General features: G+C 32.7%; 1 protein-coding gene across 1 annotated transcript in view; it reads left to right on the top strand.

Moving 5' to 3' along the window:
* Window positions 1–12,310: 12,310 nt before the first annotated feature.
* LOC114330538 (muscarinic acetylcholine receptor DM1) overlaps window positions 12,311–24,789 on the top strand; it is a 249,754-nt gene continuing 237,275 nt past the window's right edge. Inside the window, exon 1 of the mRNA XM_050642849.1 lies at window positions 12,311–12,488. Coding sequence (XP_050498806.1) covers window positions 12,377–12,488 — 112 coding nt within the window. The 5' untranslated portion in view covers window positions 12,311–12,376. The remainder of the gene's footprint in view (window positions 12,489–24,789) is intronic.

Here is a 24,789-nt window from a genome sequence, read left to right as displayed (position 1 = left end):
TTTAATATAATAATGGAAGAAATAATAGAAGCAGTACGTAAAGGTCGTGGTTACAGAATGGGGAATAAAGAAATCAAAGTATTGTGTTATGCAGACGACGCCGCATTAATCGCCGAGACAGAAGACGATCTCCAAAGATTAACACACATCTTTAATACAACAGCCAAGAAATACAATATGATAATACCAGCAGAAAAAACCAAATGTATGACAACATCTAAATACCCACTACGATGTAAAATCGAAATTGATGGGAAAATAATAAAGCAGGAAGCAAGGTTTAGATATCTGGGAATTGATATAACCAGTTACGGAGATGTTGAAGAGGAGGTACGACAACAAAGCTTAAAAGCAAGTAAAGCGGCGGGATCTCTTAATGACACAATCTGGAAGAACAAAAACTTAAGACAAGACACAAAACAAGAATCTATAAAGCAGCAATTAGACCTATATTAACATACACGGCGGAGACAAGGCCTGACACATCTAAAACGAGACGACTACTAGAAACAACAGAGATGAAAATACTCCGACGAATATCAGGGGAAAGTCTGTTGGATAGGGAGAGGAGCGAAAACATAAGAAGATCATGCAATATAGAAGATATAAATGGATGGGTGACAAAACGGAAACAGGAGTGGAACGAACACATTAGTAGAATGGCAGAGGATAGGATAGTACGAATAGCACGAGATAAGTCACCAAATGGACGAAGAAGTATTGGCAGACCAAGAAAAAGGTGGTGCGATAACCTAAACAATTTAGGAGGATAATATTGAAGAAGAAACAGGCTTTAAAGCCTACATACAAGAAGGAAGAAGAAGAAGAAGAAACCTACCATTAGCGGCCACATTTCTATAACGGCCAATTGTTTTCTATTTTTAGTGGCCGTTATTGTCAAGTTTTACTGTACCAATAATATTTTATTAAATTATGAAATATTATTTAAATAAAAAATTTATAAACTTGATAAAACAAAGTTTGCTTAGAATTTTCTCCTCTATCTAATTATGGGGTTATTTTAATAAAATAGTGTTCACCCATGAGAAGGGGTAACATCCACCCCCAGGATAAAAGCGCAAGTTGGTACCACATCATTTTTGTTTCTTGAGGTATCCTCTAACTACTTACCAATTTTCATGAAAATTGATGGAGGTTCAACGAAATCAGGGGTGAAAACCTTCAGTGATTAATTTTTTTCGTGATTGTCGATTTGCTAAGTTTCTGATTTTTGGTTGTTATAAAGTTTAAAAAATTAATAAAAATTATAAATGATGCACATAAATGTAAAAAAATATTTATTTTACTTAATTAAACAAGATTGCTTGAGCCAGAATGCTGAAATCTACATTTTTATCATTAAAAAAAAAAAGGTGGATTTCACCCCTAAAATGCAGAAAGCGCAACTTGGTGCCATATCACTTTTGTTTTTTGAAGTATCCTCTAACTAATCAACAATTTTCATGAAAATCGATGAAGGTTCAAAGAAATCGTGGGTGAAAACATTCAGTGACTACACTTTCAGAAATATAGAAGAATAAGGTTTTCGTGATTTTCGACTTGTTAATTTTCGAATTTTTGGTTGCTATAAGGTTTGAAAAATTAAAAAAAAAATGTAATTCATGCACATAAATATAAAAAAAATATTTATTTTTCTTAATTAAACGAGATTACTTGCGCCATAATTAGTCCTGTCGCCAGGGGGGGTACAACGGCCTCGTTAATTCAGATGGACTTACCCAAGTTTTTTTTATGTATTTTGACCCGTAGAACACGAATTTTTTGGGTAACAGTTGATCCGGATGTCGATAAGATTGTTATAGACCAAGAACTTGAGGAATCAAATAACAGCGATTTTTGGCAAAACAAAACAATATTTTGTATTTTTTGGGTCATTTTAAGCAAAAAATATTTCTACAAGTTTTTTAGTAGGATGCACAGTTTTCGAGATAAACGCGGTTGAACTTTCAAAAAATCGAAAAACTGCAATTTTTAAACCCGAATAACTTTTGATTAAAAAATAAAATAGCAATTCTGCTTAGCGCCTTTGAAAGTTCAAGTCAAATTATGTCGGTTTTGATTATTTGCATTGCTAAAAATTTATTGTGTTATTGTTAAACAAAGCTACAAACAACTAGTGCGTGAGTGATGTTTCTATGATTTCTCATTTAAAATCGAACGAGTAGGTAGAATAGGTACTAGTGCAATCAAGACTATTTCTACGTTACATGCGTTAAAACACATGTAAAAGCACGGGAAACCCTACGTGTTTATAGCTTTGTTAAACAATAAAAAAATAAATTTTTACCAATGGAAATAATCAAAACCGATATAATTTGACTTAAACTTTTAAATGCGGTAAGCAGACTTGCTATTTTATTTTTTAATCAAAAGTTATTCGGGTTCAAAAATTGCAATTTTTCGATTTTTTTAAAGTTCAACCGCGTTTATCTCGAAAACTGTGCATCCTACGAAAAAACTTGTAAAACCATTTTTTGCTGAGAATCACCCAAAAAAAATGTAGAAATGTAGAAATATTTTTTACTTAAAATGGCCCAAAAAATACAAAATAGTGTTTTGTTTTGCCAAAAATCGCTGTTATTTGATTCCTCAAGTTCTTGGTCTATAACAATCTTATCGACATCCGGATCAACTGTTACCCAAAAAGTTCGTGTTCTACGGGTCAAAATACATAAAAAAAACTTGAGTAAGTCCATCTGAATTAACGAGGCCGTTGTACCCCCCCTGGCGACAGGACTATTCATTGACTCCACTATATTAGCAGTTTTATTTTTAATACAATTTTTCTTATTTATTGTTGCATGTATATTTTCCAAAATATATATTCTTATGGAGCATAGCAATAAGTTTTAGCAATATAGAATAAATTTTATGCAGTTAAAATTTTCTTCTTTTTCTTTTTCCGCTTTATAAGCAATTCTGCTTGTTCATTGGCGGATTGATACCTCTATGGAAGGTTGTCACTCCATCTTTTGCGCGGTCGGCCGATACTTCTTCTACCGGGCGTATACTAGTTCGCTCCGGGCGGTCAGATTTTAATACCCAAAGAAAAGGGGCATAGGTAAATTCGTTCCGGCCATATATTTCTTGGAAAAGATAGTTGAATAGTGTCTTTACTGGGTACACAATGAATAATAATGAATAGCCATGGTCAGCTTAAATAGATAATGTTGCCTTCATAAAGCAGGTACTTCGATACATTTTATTAATAAAATTTTTAATAAATATTTTTCAAACTTTGTATTTACCTAATACAACACTACTATCATTGTTTAAAAAGAATGAGTCATTTTTATACAATTCATATAACACTGCTTCTTACTTAAAAATATATTAAAATTATAACGATAATATCACTAAAGTATTATGATGTTAGAGCTTATATTCCCTTGTTTAATATTTGATTGGGTTTTTCGGTATCAGAAGTTGCAATTGATATATTTCTTTGAAAAGATTGGTAGATAATTAGTAGTCTACCTGAAATTTTATGATAAGAAATAGGGGTGGTGCGAATCTTAACATTATTACTTTAGTTCCAGTTTGAATGTCGTTATACCTAGTTCATGATGGAGAAATCTGAAATAAGTGAAATGTTAAGTGAAAAGGGCAAGTCAATGTTAGTTATTGACAATTACAAGTGTAACTTCCCTAAAATGCTTGCTAATAATATCAAACGTTAGCAGTGTGTAGAAAGAAGTTGCAAAGCATTTATTAAAACTTTGAATATTTGTGACAGTGTAGTCGAATGTAGTCATAACCATACCCATGAAAGTTTATCAAAAACAGTGTTAAACCGGCAAAAATTAAATAATGGTGTTAAGCGGAAGGCAATGGACGATTTGTGTGAAACACGATTGAAGTTGATACACAGCGAAATTAAACAAACTGGCACTAAAAGTCTTACTGTAGAAGATGTACATTTAATTAGAAAAAATATTTATAATGGCAGAAAACAAGTTATTCCCAAAATTCCGAAGTGCGCACAGGAAGTACATGACTCGTTAAACTCCGTGGAAGTGACAACCAACCAAAAAGAAAAAATTTTATTGAAAAATGATCCGGTAAAAAAATTTGTTGCTTTTTCTTGTGTATCTAACTTACCATTTTTAAATAAATTAGAAACAATTTATGTTGATAAAACTTTTAAATAATGCACAAAATTTTTTACTCAACTATTTACAGTTCACGGACTCGAAAATGGTGCCGTTGGCATTCTTTTTGCTTTCAAATAAGTTGGCAAATTCATATGTGACTGTCTTAAATTGTTTAAAGACGGAGTGTCAAAAATTGAACTTAAATTTTAGTCCCAAGGTTGTGTATGCCGATTTCGAAAAAGCGATCCATGCAGCTGTAAATGAAGTGTTTCCATCTGCGAAAATAAAAGGATGTAGGTTTCATCTCGGACAATCATGGTGGAGAAAATTTCAAAAATTGGTCTGGCTACTGAGTATTCAAAGGACAGTGAAGTCGGGCAATACCTTAGATATATGCTTGGTCTATCTTTCCTAGATCCATTAGAAGTAGGTGAGTGTTTTGCTTTAGACTTAAGTGAAATATTACCAGCACAACACCAAGCCGTACAACAATTTGCTGACTACTTGGTGGGTAACTATATTTCTGAAGAGGCAGACTTCCCTCCTAAGGTGTGGGCGGAAAAGAGTTCATCATTTGAGCGTACAACCAATGCATGTGAAAGTTTTCATTCTAAATTTAATTCGTTATTTTACAATCCGCACCCTAATATATTTCCATTTTTAGAAGTTTTAAAGATATTCAAATTGACACTTTTATAAAAATACGAAGTTCTGTGAAATCAAAAAAAGTGTACCGAAAAGTACTTTTAGAGCGTCAAAAATTTGTTGATCGCAAAATAGTGTAGGAAACAAAGGTTGAACCTTGCAAAATGGACACAAGTCCGGTTTTATTTTTTTTTTCTGGTATATCAAGGGGTGTTTATTATAAGACTAACTTTTTCTGAAAAAATTTCGCCCCGGAACCCCCCTTTTCACCCCTTTAAAGGCGGTAATTTGTGGTTTTTGCGGAACGTAGCCCTTCCTGTACCTTTTACAAAAAATTTCTTTTATAGAAATATGAAGAGGACTATATTTTCTACGATTTATTTCCCGACAGCATCTGTCTATCATCCACCGTTTAGCGGGGGTGGCGCCCCAAAGCTGACAAATTTTTAAAAAAGATGTTTATAAAAAAATATATTTTTCCCTAACTCTAACGAAAATTAAGAAGAAATCATGCGGCAATTATTCACAAATAATTGATGGATTTTTTCGTATAGGTGTCACTTAAGGGTAATTGCTCTTTTTTTAATTACAGGGTATTACATTTAAAAAAAAACCCATTTTTATACCATCTGAACCGTTTATGCTAAAGTAAAAAAACTCTCAGCGATTACCCATGTACTGGTGCTTTTTACAAATTTGTATAATGCACCCCCATTTTTTCTCCGGAACCACCCCAAAAAAAGAAGAATTAATAAATAAAGTGATTTTCTTGCAATCCTTTACACACAATGCCCTTTATTAATATGCTTCCTATATCATTTTGTGCACGTTGTTATTACCCATGCATGGATACCAAAAGCGATTTTCTAGTGCAACCCCTGTAGCCAAAAAAAAAATAAATAAAATGGGGGGGATGAAATTTTTTCTTGTTTTTTGCTTTTTGATCCATATGGGCATATGCTTCATCAATAGTGCTTTTCAAAAATATATATAGTTATTGCAACATCCCTGCGGAAACAACCCCTATCCTTCAAAATGTACTGCAGAAACTCCCCCTATCGCTTGGCGAGCATGTTTTTACGATTTTCTCATTACCTATGCATTATTTTTAAACAAAAATTATACAAGGTTAAAGACCACTATTTACTCTAAAAATTAGGTTCTATTCATTTTTTTCGTATAAGCAACCGTTACGGCACAGTGGCGCACGGTGGTCCTTTTTCATAATCTATGGTTGCAAAAGGTATAAAATTCGTCTTCACATAATCGGTTGTAATGACACTCATTAAATACCTAGATAATCAGGTAAACAAAATAAATCATTCTTAGAACTCAACTCCCACCTCGAAGTGAACAACTGAAACCGAGAGTTGTACTTCTTTACCGAACTTACGCTCAGTAGTTTCAGGCAATTTACCAGCGCTCGCCCCCTTTCAAAGTAAATTTAAGTGTACCTAAAACTGTTATTTTAATATTTTTTTGAAATGGAAGTCGAGCGAACAGGTATATTTACAATATTATAAAACAATAGTTGTTACATTTGTTGATAAAAAAAATATTTGATTGTAAAGATGATGATAGATTAGCACTAAAATAAGAATTTGTAAAGAATTTAATTGAGTAGAACTTTTGGGATTGTTCGGGATTGTTCCTAAACTAGTTTTTTGTTGTTACTTTATTTATTTTTCTCTCAGAAAAAGTTACTTTTGTGTGCTCGAACGTGCTCTTTCTACTCGTATATATTTTTTTTAATTTTTGTAGGTACTTGTATTTTACATATACAACAATGTTTTACCTGTATACGAATTTTCAGTCCCTTATATTAAGAGCTGGGAGCGGATTTTGTGCGTGATAAGTAATATGGAAAAACTATACGGGGGTATATTGAATTAGTTGTGTACATGACTTTCCCCAACGGCCGGAAACCAGAGTGGGGGACGAGGGTAGTTATAAGGGGTCAACGTCACGGTTTTTATTATTTTTTTTGTGATGTTCAAGATGAGTGCACCAAAATTTGGGAATAAGTAGATCATGACATTACTAAGTAAAATCTCCAGGGGCGGAACGCTGCGTGGCGGGCAAATGTTGTGATGCGTCACAAAAAAAATAATACAAACTGTGACTTTGACCCCTTAAAACTACCCTCATCCCCAACTCTGGTTTCCGCCCCTGGAGATTTTGCTTAGTTACGTCATGATCTACTTACTCCCAAATTTTGGTTTACTATCTCAATCACGAACGTTACAAAAATCCCTTATAATTTTTATATTTAACCCTGCCCCCACCCCTTTGTCCGCACGCAACGTTCCGCCCCTGGAGATTGTACTTACTTACGTCATGACCTACTTATTACCATATTTTGGTGCAGTTTCTCGATCATGAGCGTCACAAAAAAAAATAATAAAAACCGCGACTTTGACCCCTTATAACTACCCTCGTCCCCCACTCCAGTTTCCGGCTCTGGGGATTTTACTTAGATATGTCATGGTCTACTTATTACCAAATTTTGGTGCACTATCTGAGTCACGAACGTCGCAAAAAAACCTTTATATTTTTTATATTCACCGCTACCCCCATCCCTTTGTCGGCCACGCAGCGTTCCACACCTCGAGATTTTACTTAGTTACGTCATGACCTACTTATTCCCAAATTTTGGTGCACTATCTCTATCATGAGCATCACAAAAAAAAATAAAAACCGCGACTTTGACCCCTTATAACTACCCTCGTCCCCCACTCTGGTTTCCGGCCGTTGGGGAAGTCATGTACACAACTAATTTAACATATTGCCGTATAGTTTTTCCATATTACTTATCTCGCACAAAATCCGCTTCTATCTCTCCGATTAATTGTGGTGTAATACTTTTGCAACCATAGATCGTCAGAAAGGACCACTGTGTGGCGCCGTAAACCTCATATATGCTTTGGCGGGTTCCAGTTTTTGTTTTTTTTTTCGTCATCTGTTCGTTTTATTGATAAAGTACTTATGTAAAATAAAACAACACAGTGTAACCTACAAATTCTGACCTATGCACATTTTACATTCTTTGCGCCCCAAAGCCACAGTGGTGGCCCAAAATCAATTTTTGCATATTTTCGCCACCTACCCGCATTTTATTGTATTAATGCTACTTTAATAGTACAATATTCACCCTTAAGTGGTCACTAAGCAGTGGCGGATCCAGGGAGGGGTTATGGGGGCGATCACCCCCCTCACTCTCAAACCAAGTGGATATTATATTTAAAGATTATAAAAATATTCATTTATTTTTATAAAAATTTAGCCAATTGGCACCTCCCTCTTAACGATACTGGATCCGCCATTGTCGCTCAAGCATAAAAAGTACGCCATTCTTATAAAAATAATAATATAAGTATTTCTATAAAAATAAATGAATATTTTTATAATTTTTAAATATAATATCACTTGGTTTGAGAGGGGGGTGATCGCCCCGATCACCCCCTGGATCCGCCACTGCTTAGCGCCCACTTAAGGGTGAATATTGTGCTATTAAGGTAGCATTAATGCAATAAAATGCGTGTAGGTGGCGAAAATATGCAAAAATTGATTTTGGGCCACCACTGTGGCTTTGGGACGCAAAGAATATAAAATGTGCATAGGTCATAATTTGTAGGTTACACTGTGTTGTTTTATTTTACATAAGTATCTTATTAATAAAACGAACAGGTGACGAAAAAAAAAACAAAAACTGGAGCCCGCCAAAGCATATCTTAGGTTTACGGCGCCACTGTGCCGTAACGGTTGCTTATACGAAAAAAATGAGTAGCACCTAATTTTTAGAGTAAATAGTGGTCTTTAGCCTTGTATAAGTTTTGTTTAAAAAGAATACATAGGTAATCAGAAAATAGTAAAAATATGCTCGCCAAGGGATAGGGGTAGTTTCTGCAGTATATTTTCAAGGATAGGGGTCGTTTCCGCAGGGATGTTGCAATAACCATATATATTTTTGAAAAGCACTATTGATGAAGCATATGCCCATATGGATCAAAAAGCAAAAAACAAAAAAAATGTCAACCCCCCATTTTACTTATTTTTTTTTGGCTATACGGGTTGCACTAGGAAATCGCTTTTTGTGTCCATGCATGGGTAATAATAACGTGCATAAAATGATATATGAAGCATATTAATAAAGGGCATTGTGTGTGAAGGATTCCAAGAAAATCACTTTTTTATTAGTTCTTCTTTTTTTTGGGTGGTTCCGGGGAAAAAATGGGGGTGCATTATACAAATTTATAAATAGCACCAGCACATGGGTAATCGCTGAAAGTCTTTTTACTCTAGATTAAACGGTTCAGATGGTATAAAAAGGGGTTTTTTTAAACTGTAACACCCTGTAATTAAAAATAGGGCAACTACCCGTAAGTGAAACCTATACCAAAAAATCAGTTACTTATTTGTGAATAATTGCCGCAGGATTTCTTCTTAATTTCCGTTACAGTTAGGGAAAAATATATATTTTTTAAAAACATCTTTTTTAAAAACTTGTCAACTTTGGGGCGCCACCGCCGCTAAACGGTGGATGATAGACATATGCTGTCGGGAAATAAATCGTAGAAAATATAGTCCTCTTCATATTTCTATAAAAAAAATTTTTTGTGAAAGGTACAGGAAGGGCTACGTGCCGCATAAACCACAAATTAACAATTAAATTAACAATTAAATAACAATTAAAAAATAATTAAATTATTCTTAGCAAAAATATATTTTTGGAACACATTTTTCATATGAACATATTTTTCATAAGCTACCTACAACTCTGCTTTTGCTGGGCCTGTACCTACACTTCATGGATATACCGTTTTTTATTTTATTATAAACTATATTTTTGTACGAATTTTTTTTTTTTTATAAAATACTTCTTTTTTCAGTTATTTAAGAAAAACCGCTGAAAACGTGTTTTTTTTTGTTGCTGAAAAATAAACATTTTTAATGTTATTCAAATCAAACAAGTAGTGAAACAAGAAGTCAAACAAGTATTGACTTGGTTAAAAAACTCTATAAAACAAAATTTACTTAGAAGTAGTCAATTTATCCATTTCTGGACTTATTTGAAACGTACGATTTTTCACCCTCGAGAAGGGGTGATTTATACCCTCAATTAAATGCAACCAACGGCACAAGTCCAAGTTTGAAGTGGAGAATAGGTAGAACCTTAAACTAAATTTTCAACCAAATTCGTAGTAACGCCGAAAACTACACTCCAAAATGGTCATTTATTGGGCTAAATCTAAATTATCTAATTTCACTGTCTCGTTATACAGTGATAAGCGCGCTAATAACCGGCATAATAACGCCAAACGATGGAAAATATATTAAGTTGTGGAATAAAAAGGGATGAAACTAGTAGAGGTTGGAAATTTAGCGATAAAAACCTATAAATTTAGATTATATTGGTTGTTTCCCACCTTTAGCCGTATCACATGTGTATGTCAACTAAAACTGTCAATGTCAGTGGTAGTTGCCAAACTCGTCCTATACGTCTAAAGCTGAGAAACAATCATAATGTAAATTTATAGGTTTCTATCGCTAAATTTCTCATCTCTACTAGTTTCATCCCTTTTATCTTATAACTTCATATGTTTTCCATCGTTTGCGTTACTTTGCCGGTTATTAGCGCGCTTATCGCTGTATTTATGTATATAAATATGTATATAACCACCAATATTTTATATAATTTCTAACATAAAATACAAAAGTCACAGTACCAATTTTCCTGATATTAATTTTCCTAGAACTTAAATAGATAAATACTTAATCCGCTTAACAATGGGAGCGAACTAGGTTATGGCTTTCGGAGCGAACTAGTATTGTAATTAAGAGGGTTTTTTGACCTTGGGAGCGAACTATTGTGCTCCGCTTCTACCGATTGGTGATCTATCTCTTGCTATTTTGACCACACGTGTTTTCCCCACTCTGGTTATGTGGTTATTCCAATATTTTTCTCTATTTAGTGTCCGTTCGTGTATACACTTAGCTTTCGATCTCTCAGCGTATTTCCTATAATTCTTTTCAGTACTCTCATCTCTGCCGTTTCCAGTAGTCTTTGTGTTGTGGCTGTATCGGGTTGCGTTTCTGATGCATGTGTCATTATTGGTCTTACACTGGCTTTATAAATTCTTGACTCCATCTTAGTGTTCAGAACTCGGTTTTGCTATATAGTGTTATTAAGACATACTGACAGTCTAATTACTTTTTAAATATGCCCTATTCACTATTATACAGGGTGTCCAGAAACTCTCCCGACAAACGAAGACCGGGGATTCCTCAGATAATTTGAAGATAATTTAACCCAATTTATCTAGTCCGAAAATCCAAGTGAGCTAAAACTCTTTACAGATGGTGTCTAGTAATTATTTTTTTAAATAGCATCAGAACGCTTTTATTTGGAAAAACGAAACTGGTGGGTCTATGTATGTATCTTCCAGAGATAAATCAATTCCATCAGTTGCGAGTTTCTAGTACCGGTCATAGGCGTCCGTTTTGGGTAAGGCAACGGTTATTTTATGACATAACTTTTTTGTCTTAGCCTTTATGCATTTTTGACACTAGATTATTACATCGTGAGTTGTTCTAATACTAAAAGGTACTATTGCTTTAAGTCGGTAGGATGCAGTGTTTTCCGTTTTTGAATTTGAAGAATTTTTGAAAATAAATTAAAAAAAAAGTTGCTCTTTACCGATTTAAAGCAAGAGTATTTAGTACACTAAAACATCTCATAATTTAGTAATAAAGTGTAAAAAAAGCTTAAACATTAAAGATAAAAATATTATGCGATATAATAACCGTTAACCTACCCAAAACAGACGCATATGACCGGTACTTGAAATTCGCAATTGAGGACATCTCTGGAAGATAAATAAATGTACAAGTTTTAGTTTTTCTAAACAGTTTTTATGCAATTTTTTTTTCAAATTCATGAAACGAAAAATTTTCAAATCGATTTTTCTAGAAAACGGTGTATCCTACCGATTTAAAGCAAACGTAACTTTTAGTTGTAGAATATCTCACAATTTATTAATCAAGTGTCAAAAATGATTAAAAGCTAAAGACAAAAAAGTTAGGTGATAAAATATCCGTTGCCCTACCCAAAACCGACGCTTATGACGGGTACTAGAATTTCACAATCGATGGAATCGGTTTATTTCTGGAAGATAAATTTTACGTTCTTCTAAATGGAAGCGTTCTCGAGCATTAAAAAAAACTAATTAGAAGACGCCATCTTTAAAGAGCTCTAGCTCGCTTAGGAAGTATTTTCGGAATAGATGAGTTAAGTTAAATTATCTTCAAATTATCTGAGAAATCTCCGGTCTTCGTTTGTCGAGAGAGTTTCTGGACACTATTTATAATGGATGTTTAAATACAGACATGTTAAATACACGACCTATTAAAAAAACTTTACACCGAAATATTTTTAACAAAATTTAGGAAAGAGTAAAATTTAATGTTTAAGATGCTTAATCTTTCTTTAGTTATTTTTTATTTCGTTAAAATGATTTTTAATATCTCTTCCAGGAATTGAGGGCTAACAACAAGCACGATGTTGAGGCGGCGATGGCGCCTGGGCTCCTCCAGCAGATGCTCTTCGTGACGTGAAGATGAACTCGTCGCTTCTGGTGGTGGACGACAACTCGTCTTCAGTTATCATTAACAATGCTCCAAACGAGCCCACTTACAATATCACAGAAGTAGTGCTCTTTGGAACTATAGGTAATGAAATTTATCTATTTCTAATTCATAAGCAATCAGTAGTGTGTTAGACGTAGCTTTATTTTAACAATTGATTAAGTGTTGATTAAACTTTATCCATGTTCTTACTAAGAGTAATTTATTAATACCAATAGAAGTATGACTAAAAATGGCATTAATATTCATAAACATATGATCACTACAAAGGTGTCTATAAAATTTGGGATCAATTAAATAATGAAGACCATTAATTTTTGAAAAAAAAATATCCGATATATGTATACAAATAAATTTTTAAATATATCTGAAGATATAATATCTAAACTTACCTATATTAAAAGAGGAAATCAATAGAAAGAAAACATCATGATTAATAAGTCAACAATATATCGAGGATACATCATTATTTATATTTTAAAATAATATATGCAATGCTTTTCAGATAAAACTATCTACATTAAATAACTTTTGATTCCACAACGAGGTGTTGAGCGACTAACATCGTTCTGTATTTTGTCGTGCGTTTAAAAACACAGTGCAAAAAAGTGTCATTAGTGAACCTTAAACTACAAATTGATGTATGTATAATTCACTCATTATTAATTAAGGTTTGTTTTTTGTTTTTACTGTTAAAACACAAAAGAAAAATTTAAACAGGATTGCGGTACAACCGGCAATCTATTTTTATTTTAAAATGGATCAAAAATTTAACCTTTACCATAATACATAGAAGCTAAATTATAATTTCAAGCTAAAAACGCAATTGCTCTTGACTACATGAGCAGTGGCGTTGCAAATACACAAACAGTCAATATGTCTCAGTCTTAAACATCAAACCAATTCTATGTATCAGTAGCGAACTCGATTCCACGGCCAACATTCCCAACTAAATATGATGCCATTGTGATGCACGCTGAAGACAACCTGAAATTGCATGATTACGTTAAAGTTATAGGTGATATTATAAGCCCTAAGCAAGTCTCCTTCGCATCTAAGATCGCATCTAACAATCGCATTTGTATCTATATTTCTAGCTCTAACCTTGTTGACCAGCTCATAGATTCACATCCCTTAATACAGATAGGAAATGTTCCTTTAAATATCCGAAGACTTATTTCCTCTGCTAAAAGAATAATTATATCTAACGTTCCACCGTTCATACCACATGACTTAGTGAAAATAGCGTTAAAAATCTTGGACTTCGCATCGCATCTCCTTTATCTTATTTAAGAGAAGGCATTCCTGGGGACGAATATTCACATGTATTAAGTTTCAGACGCCAAGTTTATGTATACCCAGCAGTACATATTTCCTTCAAAGAGTATGAACACAGAGTCTTCCTTTCTACAGATAAATTACATTGTTTTATCTGTAAACAAACAGGACATATTGCCTCCAAATGCTCAACTGCCCAACTGACAATACAATTCCAACCGAATATATTCCAGCACGCCCTAATTCATCTTTAGAAATTTCATGTACCTCTATGCATAATGCCAAAGATCCACAAATCTAAAATAAAGACTCCAACACTGACACACCAGACCAAATCTCCATAACACAAGTTTCTCAAAAACGAGGCCACTCCGAAATAGAAACTCATAGTAAACTAACTAGCCCTGAAATTTCTAAAAAAGAAGCTCAACCTTCGTTAGAGATGCTTCCCCCTGTATCAGCTTCCCCCGAAAAAGTTCCCAAAGCAAAGAAAAAAAGCACAAAGCTGATATTCCAAGAAAGCAAGAGAACAATCCAAGAAGCATACAAACAAAATCCACAAACCTTGAAAACTTAGTCTTCTGCAAGCAGTTGCCGTTAGGGCATCCCTGCCGTTTCGCTCATTGCAATCCGTAACTACCGGGGTTTGTCCTGGTTGGGTCAGAGAGAGCAGCATATGTGCCTCCTGATGAGAGACTAATAAGTTTCGAAACCGGTAGAGGTCTTTGCTGCACTCTCTGATTGAACTAGAATATAGTGCGGTTGTAGTTTCGTGTTGCGACGAAATTGAAAATCGTTATTCATTTTTGATTTACATGTTTACTTCGATTGGAGTACGAAGGGAACCATTCGGGTTGGAACTATACCGCGCTGAGCAGATAAGGCGGGATTTATAAATTGTAAGTTTGCCTCATCTTCTTTAGTCTTAGCATCCGTTAGGGCTTGCAGATTTTAGAAGCCTCTGAGGTGTAACCAGAGAAGGTTCCCATTATTTTAAATCTGGTGGGATGTAGAGTAATATTTTTAATATTATTTTATGTGCTATTAGATTGAAAACTTAGTCTGTTATTTTTGTTCTTTGGTTCGGACTCTTCCATGTACACTTACATTGGGGTTTCTTTCTGAAGAATGGGTTCATCACAAAGAGATTTTCCTGATGTTAAGAAGTCAAGAAGACTGTTACCTCTTTCATTTCTCTCACCAAATCCAAAATAGCTAATAGCGGATTCTGCCTCATCTTCTTTGAAACCAAATTTGGCATTGAAATCTCACCAAAAATCCCCGGACATAATGAAAAACATGTGTCAGAAATATATTTTTTTAACAATGAACTCATCACCATTCCGTTAAAAAATTTTGATACGTTATTACCAATAATACTGTGTATACAAGGTGTCCCAGACTAATTTACCCACTCTATATCTCTTAAACGAATAGAGATTTTCGAATGAGACAAAAACTGATCTATTCCATTTGTAATACACAGTAATATGGAGTAGAAAAAATCATCTCCCACATATTCATCCCTTAGTTACAACCCCTAACTTTAATTTTTTTAATAGCACCCTGTACATTTTTTTATAGTTTTGGATGTGGTCTTAGATCGTCTATTCAATACATTTTTTAAAAATAAAATGGTTAGTAAGTAATCAAGAAAACTATCAGTTTATTTTTGATATAAGTATGTGTCCCAGACTAATAATTTATCCAGGCTATATTCCTTAAACGAATAAAGATTTTCGATTGGGACAAAAACTAATCTATTCCATTTGTAATACGCTTTAATATGGCGTAAAATCATCCCCTAGTGACAACCCCTAACTTTAATTTTTTTTAATAGCACCCTGTAACTAAGGGATAAATATGTAGAGGATGATTTTTTTTCTACACCATATTAAAGTATATTACAAATGAAATAGATCAGTTTTTGTCCTATTCGAAAATCTTTATTCGTTTAAGAAATATAGCCTGGATAAATTAGTCTGGGACACATAATTAACAAAAATAAACTGATATTTTCTTGATTATTTACGAACCGATTTTATTTTTAAAAAATGTGTTAAATAGACGATCGAAGACCACATCCAAAACTATAAAAAAATGTACAGGGTGCCATTAAAAAAATTAAAGTTAGGGGTTGTAACTAAGGGATGAATATTTAGGCGATGATTTTTTCTACGCCATATTACAGTGTATTACAAACGGAATAAATCAGTTTTTGTCCCATTCGAAAATCTCTATTCGTTTAAGAGATATAGCCTGAGTAAATTAGTCTGGGACACCCTGTATATAGGAATTTTTTGAAAATTTTAAATTATGTGCTTTTTGAAAAAATACGTATTCAAAATATGTTTTTTGAACTTAAAAAACTTTTTTTATCATTAGACATCATGTTGTAGAACACTACAAAAACTTTAAGAATGCTGCAAAATGACACTTCTTCCAACTTTCGAGCTCAATTAGGGCAGCTTCTACAACCATTCCAAAAAAGTACGGTCGCAGATTTTTAAAGTATTTTTTTAAACTTGACAACCATGTTTCGGAAAGGACTTGAGATAAAAATTTAAATTTTTGTAGTTTTCTTCACCTAATCATCTACTATGAATATTTTAAATTTTAGCAAAATCTAAATAGGTCAGGAAAAAAATTAATTCAAAATGTGTTGATTTGATCTGAAATAACTCTAAAACAATTTAAATCTATTATAGGTACAGGTGTATATTTTAGGTAATTGACGTATATAATAAAAATTGCCGGTACCATATATGTTAATAAGGTAGGTATCTATGTTCTCTGTTTTCAAAAATATAATCACATGAAGTACGTATCTAGATAGGTCCAAAATGATAGAATAAATTCATTTCTTCGAGAATGTGCCACTTTGGAGAAAAATCCCGACACAGGTCGATTTTTATTTTTAATTTATAATTTTTTGACATATATGCCATAATAGTGACATCATTCATTTGGACGTGATGAAGTAATCGATGATTTTTGAAGTTATACTTCTTTACCGGCGATAGAGGGTGATTTTTTTATATGTTAAAACCTATCAACCCGGCGCATGCGCATTATAACTTTGTTCTGATTGGATGTTCAAATGACATGTCAAAAATTATCCGATAATATGGCAGCTGTGGTTTGGAGGTAAAGGTAAAGGTAAACAAATGTATAATATATTAGTTTTATTGTTGTGAGGACAGAAACAAAAAAGTTTATAATATTGTAGTGACTTTTAAATAGTTTTTAAAAGCAACAGGTACGTAAAAATTGTTAATGTATCATGGGTATAAACCTACCTATTTGATCTGCTAAATACATAGTATGTAATACTTTTATTTATATAATTTGAGTACCATCAAAATTTCTATCAATATTCACCTAATATATTGTTTTTTTACTCTATGTTTTGTTGTATTTTTTCAATTCTAAATCATTTCAATTCAAAATTAAAATAATTTGATCAATTTTCACAAGTTTAATCCGTTTAGTTAGTCGATCTTCGTAAATAATGACACATAGTGTCCGTGGCTAAGCGGAGAAGGCGAATGAATTCCAATACCAACCGCTCTTATCAGCGCTGGTTCGAGTCCCAATAGAAACTTTCTTTTTTGTTTTTTTTTTAATACATTTTATGATTGTAAGTATATTTATTATATAATTGTGTTTTCAGAAAATACGTATTTAGTTAAAAAAATTTTCGACAATTAATGTTCAGACATCATTTGTGGCTTGTTTAATGTGTTTGTGTGTGTTTTATTCTTTTATTATTTTAATTTTTGGCACTGTTCTAATAAAAATGTTTGAGAAGTAGTAAGTATAAATTAGTTTAATATTTAAACAAAATATAAATAAAAAGTATATTAATTTCGTTTAAATCATATAACAGAAGTATAACTTCTTACGTGCGTACAAAGTACACACACATTCTTTTTTTTTTTATGGGAACAGGGTAGCTCATGTGAAAGGCTATTCACTTCTCTATTTAGTAATATAAACATTATCATCATTATTTATACAAAGTGACCCAAATTTGATTTATAATTTAATTTAAATGACGCAAAAAAGAAGAAGGTATTTTATTTATTTAACTCCAAATTCATTTTACTGTTTAAATAATAATAATAATAGAAAAATGTTTATCTTATATATGTATAAACATTGCTTTTCGTTTAAATTAAATGTCAAACAGCCACCCACCTGCTCTCTTGGCAGCCCTCTTTTCCAATACAAGTAAAATGTATTTTGACTTAATTAAATTTCATAAATTCTTCTTTTGCGGCAATTAATTTAATTCAAAAATTATTTTTTTGGCCATCCTGTATAAATAATGAGTTTAATGTTTCTATTACTTAATAGAAAATCGAATAAACTTTTAAATGAGCTACCGTATCATATCGTAGGTCGTATCGTTATTCCTATTTAAAAAAATCATCGATTACGTCATCACACCCAAATAGACGACGTCATCATTATGTCAGGAAATCATAATTTGAAAATAAATTTTGTCAGGAAATCGTAATTTAAAAATAAAAATCGACCTGTCTGGGGATTTTTCTTCAAAGTGGTTCATTCTCGAAAAAATAAATTTATTCCATAATTTAGAACCTCTCCTAAAAAGGAATATATAATTAAGTGTATACTATATATCTACAGTAGGAAAAATGAAAGAATACCCATGAGCGAACATATAAAACACGCTGTATTTTTCTATCACCGTGTCACACAAAAAATTGGCCAGCGCAAGTACATGTAGTAATTACTGTTACATTTACTTGCACTGGACAATTTTATACTTGGTATACCTTGGTATGCATGTTACTCGTATGAATGTATTTTTGCGACTTACTGAAAATCCTGTTCAATTAGTTATACTTATAGTTACTGATTATTGTCATTTATTAACACATAATTTTAAATGACATTCCTTGCAGAAATGGGGCAAAGTTAAATAAATAAAATATTGGTAGAAAAAATGTATATAGTATAATATAAGTATTACATATTATACATGGTGTCCAGAAACTCTAACGACAAACGAAGATAGGAGATTCCTCATATAATTTTAAGACATTTTAACCCAATTCACCTAGTCCAAAAATGCTTCATAAGGCAAGCCGCACACCAACGAAACATGAAACGTAAAACATGAAACATGAAACGTAAAACACAACATTAAACGTAAAACACGTTTCATGAAAATAAAACACGGCTAAACAAATCTTGAAGTCCGCCTACCAATGAAACGAGTGTGATTCATGCTCATAAAACATTTTTATTTACGTTTATTTATTTAGCAGTGTTTTATTTCCATGAAACGTGATTTACGTCTCATGTTTCTTTGATGTGCGGCCTGCCTAAGGGAGCTAGAGCTCTTTGAAGATGGCGTCTTGTAATTAGTTTTTTTTAAATACCTCCAGAACGCTTCTATTTAGAAAAACAAAAATTGGTACGCATATTTATCTTCTAGATTCTAGAGGTAAATGGATTTCATCTATTGTGAATTTCTAGTACCGGTCATAGGCGTCCGCGTCCGTTTTGGGTAGGGCAACGGTTATTTTATCGCATAACCTTTTTGTCTTCAACTTTTAAGCATTTTTGTTACTGGATTATTGTATTGTGAGATATTTTAGCTAAAGGTTTTAAAAAATTTATAACTAAAAGGTTTTCTTGATTTAAGTCGGTAGGACACACCGTTTTCTAGAAAAATCGTTTAAAAAATTTTTCTTTTTTTGAATTTGAAAAAAAAATTGAAAACTGTTTAAAAAAACGGTGTATTTTACCAACTTATACCAAGAGTAACTTTTAGTACTAGAATAACTCATAATATAATAATCTAAAATCAAAAATTCTTAAAAATTAAAGACAAAAAAGTTATGCAACAAAATAACCCTTGATCTACCCAAAACGGACGCATATTATGACCGGTACTAGAAATTAGCAATTAATGAAATAGATTCATCTCTGGAATGTAAATCAACGTACCAGTTTTCGTTTTTCTAAATGTTTTTTTTTTGAAATTTTTTTTTTAAATTCAAAAGACGAAAAAATTTCAAATCGATTTTTCTAGAATACGGTGTGTTCTACCGACTTAAAGCAAGAGTACCTTTTAGTACTATCATACCTCATAATTTAATAATCCAGTGTCAAAAATGCTTAAAAGTTAAATATGTGAAAGTCATGCAATAAAATAACCGTTGCGCTAACCAAAACGGACGCCTATGTCCGGTACTAGAAGTTCGCAATAAATGTTTTCGATTTATCTCTGGAAGATAAACATGCGTACCAATTTTCATTGTTCTAAATAAAAGCGTTCTGGAGTTATTTAAGAAAAACTAATTACAAGACGACATCTTCAAAGAGCTCTAGCTCCCTTAGGAAGCATTTTCGGATTAGAAGAATTAGGTCAAAATGTCTTAAATTTATTTGAGGAATCTCCTGTCTTCGTTTGTCGGTAGAGTTTCTGGACACCGTGTATACTGATTAACTTTTTTAATACTTTTTAACTGTGTAAGCATTCAAAATATTCCCCTATTTCGAAAGTCAAAAATTTGCTAATATAATAACTGACACGGGAAAAGCAACAAATCCCAAAAAACTGGAAAAGTAACATTATAGTGCCAATATTCAAAGGAAGAACACGTCAACTGCGAAAATTATAGAGCAGTAGGTTTGTCGTCGGCATGATCTAAAATATACATGAAAATAGTAGAGAAGAGGCTAAGATAAGATGTAGAAAACGAACTGGGAGAACTACAAGCAGCGTTTAGACCAGAAAGACAAATAAATGGTAATATTTACATCATAAAAAATATAATAGTGTGAAGTACCTACTGACTCGGTGGGAAAGCCCATTCTGGGATTCATAGATCTAAGAACAGCATAGATCTATGCAATTACACTGATAAAAATAATTGAAAGTCGTTACAGAGTAGTAAAAGTACGTGTAGATAAAGCAGGAGAAAGATATTAAGAATTCAATTGGGAAAGAGGTATCAAACAAGGAGACAGTCTTAGCTTGCTACTATTTATATTAGTCATAAACGAATTGGTTAGAAATACTTGAAAAAGAACCAACCAAATAAGGACAATGATAGGATACCAAAGATACAACCAGTAAAAATAGAAGCCTTATTGTACCTATAGATATGGCCTAGTCCTTAGAGCAGATTCCGTGACCAAAATGCAAAGACTTATATTAGTGTTGCCCAAAATCGGTCTTGGTCTTGCAGTCTTGGTCTTGTTCTTGCATTTTCGCAAGACCAAGACCAAGACCGCCTAATTTTAGCAAGACCAAGACCAAGACTTACCCTGCAAGATTTGAGCAAGAACAAGACTAACCCTGCGAGACTCTTGCGTCTTGCAGTTAGAATCGAGTGTCATTTAGGTAGTATAAAATTTGGGGTATATGCTTAGATGCATAGAGACTCTTTGAGACGCAAAAAATTAATAATATGTACCTAACAAAAATTTGTAAAATTGGACTTATGCGCACTACGAACAATACAATAAGCATACATAGCGAATCAAAATATCGATTAAAAGAACATTTGCACATTTTATACGCACTCAGAGGTCATAAGTACAATGTAAAAACAAAACATTTTGAGCATTCTGCCCCAGCAGACGATTATTTCTTCACTCTGAAATTAATTGTCCAGATTTTGATAATAGCCGCCACAACATTTTAAAAATATTATGTTATCTCAGCTTAGCTGACAAAAAATTAAAAAATATAATACATATTACAAATTTTATCGGCCTATAGACTAACATTGTTTGTGCTGAGTGTGCGATATCAGTTACACACCAAAATTTGCGGAAAATGCGCGGCTATTTTCGACTAACTATCAATAACAGTCTATTTCTATTATATTTTAACATAATGAACAATAAACAATAAGTTTCTTTCTTTGATATGCATATCCTTCGGCGTTTATGACACCAAAACATGTCTAACAGACACATGTCTGTTAATCGCGAAACAGATTATGTTACCTATTCAGTTTTCGGTATGCTTACGGCTTACCTTTGATAGAGAAATTTAAACTCATTATTCTTTTTAATCGCGCAGCAGACTACAAACAAAAAATTAACAGTTTAAAAGGAATTTCATTGACATTTTCGCATTTTAAACTTACAGATGAAGTCTCTATTTTCATGCTTTTGTAAATTACTTTAATCATTGTAGTATTTGTTATTCAAAAGTAACGAGACAAATTAACAGATAATTCCGGCTACTCTATAAACAAAATACAGAAATATTTAAAGTATTTAACGAAATAACGGTAGGGTATTGGATTATTGGACTAGGGAAAGTAACAATATCCTACTTAGAGTATTGGATAGTAACGAGTATAAAGAATTGTCATCATCATCAATGGCCTTACAACTCTTCGTGAGTCTTTGCCGCGTTTACTATTGCCTTCCATGTTTGTCGGTCCTGTGCCACTAATTCCCATTGTCGCAATCCCATTTTCTCTAGATCTTCTATAAAGAATTGTACTTTGTATTAATTCCTGGTCAAAAAAAATTAATATAAAGATAAAGTCTTAGTAACCGTAACATAAAAGCAATTGCGTACTGTTCTGTAATTTAATTTGTATTGTATTTTATTTTTTATTTAAATAAATGGCAAATTGTATGTCTTTTATTCCATCTCATATAAGGTGAGGGTCGATCAATTCCTTTCTAGACAGATAATGGTCTTTGAAATACAGTCAACATTATGTCATTAATTTGGTTTTTTGTATTTTAACCATGCTTTAGTTTTGGCACATATAAGCTTATTAAATGCAAACGTTTATTAAGAGGAAACAGTAGCGATCAACAGGTAGCGAAAACACGTTCCAAGATTGCGGCTGTAATTTTGAATATTTTTTCGAGATATTTGGCACACATATTCGTAATATAATAAAGAATGGCGGTACAGAGCCCAATTTGAAAAATATATTAATATGTGGAAATTACTCTGTAATTAAATACAATATTAAAAAAAAAAACGAGCCTGTACCGCCATTAAGAAGAACAAAAAAATACACTTTCTTCAAATAAACTTTTTTATCCGATGCCTAGATTTTCTGTCATTTTGGAACTACTAATGAAATAAAAAATTTTAGTAGTTCCAAAATGACACAAAATCTAGGCATCGAATAAAAAAGTTTATTTGAAGAAAGTGTATTTTTTTGTTCTTCTTAACGGCGGTACAGGCTCGTTTTATTAATATTGTATTTAATTACAGAGTCATTTCCACAGATTAATATATTTTTCAAATTGGGCTCTGTACCGCCATTCTTTATTATATTACGAATACGTGTGCCAAATATCTCGAAAAAATATTCAAAATTACAGCCCCGCAATCTTGGAACGCGTTTTTGCCACCTGTTGATCGCTACTGTATCACCTTAAGAAACTGACTCCCGTGGGCCATGGATAGCTCAGTTAGAGCATTAGCACGGATCGCTTAGATCTAGCCGATCGTGGGATCACACCTTACCCAATTTCAGTTTAGACGTTTATTAATTTTATTGGTCATTACTATGGCTATGTTAATTCAAGATTAAAATGTGCCTACTCTGTTACAGTGTACAGATTCTAAAGATGCCGGTGGGGGATGGCGTCTATGCGTAGTGTTATAGTCGGTGTAAAGAGAGGGCGTATTCGAAATGATGAAATAGCAAATAATATAACATTTGTTATTTCATGATTTCGAATACGTTCCCTCTCTCTTACATCGACTATAATGCTGCGAATAAACGCCATCCCCCACCGGCACTTGTAAAATCTGTGAAACGTACGTTGTAACTGCGAGACTTGCAAGACTCTTGCTGCAAGACCAAGACCAAGACCAAGACCGAGAGTGCAAGACCAAGACCAAGACCACTACCAGGTGTATTGGCGCAAGACCAAGATCAAGACTCTCTAAGTCTCGTCTTGGTCTTGCATTTGGGCAACACTAACTTATATACATATCGGACCTCCGCTCAAACAGTGTCATAAGTCAAAAAAGCAAAGTATCGAAAAAACGACGTTTAAAATTTGTGCTAGAACTTTTCCGAGTTTAATTCAAAAACTGTTAAAATTAGTATAATAACTATTTTAGTCAGTTACGAAAGTTTTTTGAAGGTCTACAAACAAATTAATGGTGTATTATTTCTGCCAAAAATATTTAAAAAAAATATTTTCTTTTGAGTTGTGGCAATATACAGATAAAAAAACAAAAAATTTACGGAATATTATTTATCAAAAGTGGCAGAATAAAAATATTATCATTATTATTATCTAGTTAACAGACTTATAATTTTTGATGATGTAACTTAAAATACAAGTAATAACATTAAACAAGAAATACTGCAAAAATAATGATAAATAACTGATAGATGTTGATAAATATATCCTGAGCACATACCCAGATTGTTTTGATTAAAGTAATCACATATACTGTCACAAGTGCACTGTGCACAAGTCGATATCTGACACTGTTTATGTTCGATGCACCGTTAATTTTGGTTAATCATGTAATGACTCTAGTGACATCTAACGAAAAATACTTTAACTATAAACGTAACACGCTTTGAGATAAGATTTTGTAGTTTTATTAAACTGTTGGAACCGTTTTTATTTATTTTTTTTTTGAGTTGTGTCACTATTTGAGCGGAGGTGCAATGGACAGAGGAAATCGAGAAACTAAAAACGGAAATTTACTGAAATAAAAAATCGAACAAACTGAACTACCTACTAGCGCCAGTTCTGAGGAAAAAAGAACTGTCCCAAGAAACAAAAATGAAAATATATAAATACGATTGTAGTAAAGAGGATACATAATATACGAGTGAAAATTAGACTTTGAAGAAAAAGCGTAACCGACGATATGTGAAACGCAATGGAAATGAGACATCTACGAGCTATAGTCGGAAATACCAAACGGTATAGAATAAGAAATGACACAATAAGAGGGATAACCAAACAGGAACCAATAATGAACAAAATATTATACAGGGTGGTTCATCTTATCCGCCTCGGTCTCTGTACAGAAAACCACTTCATATTTTAAAAAAATTTCTACATAGGAATATACAGGGCCTTTAATACTACAATCTAAAAATAA

This window comes from Diabrotica virgifera, chromosome 2, assembly GCF_917563875.1.
Source record: "Diabrotica virgifera virgifera chromosome 2, PGI_DIABVI_V3a".
Taxonomy (NCBI): domain Eukaryota; kingdom Metazoa; phylum Arthropoda; class Insecta; order Coleoptera; family Chrysomelidae; genus Diabrotica; species Diabrotica virgifera.
This window is presented reverse-complemented; position numbering and strand designations above follow the sequence as displayed.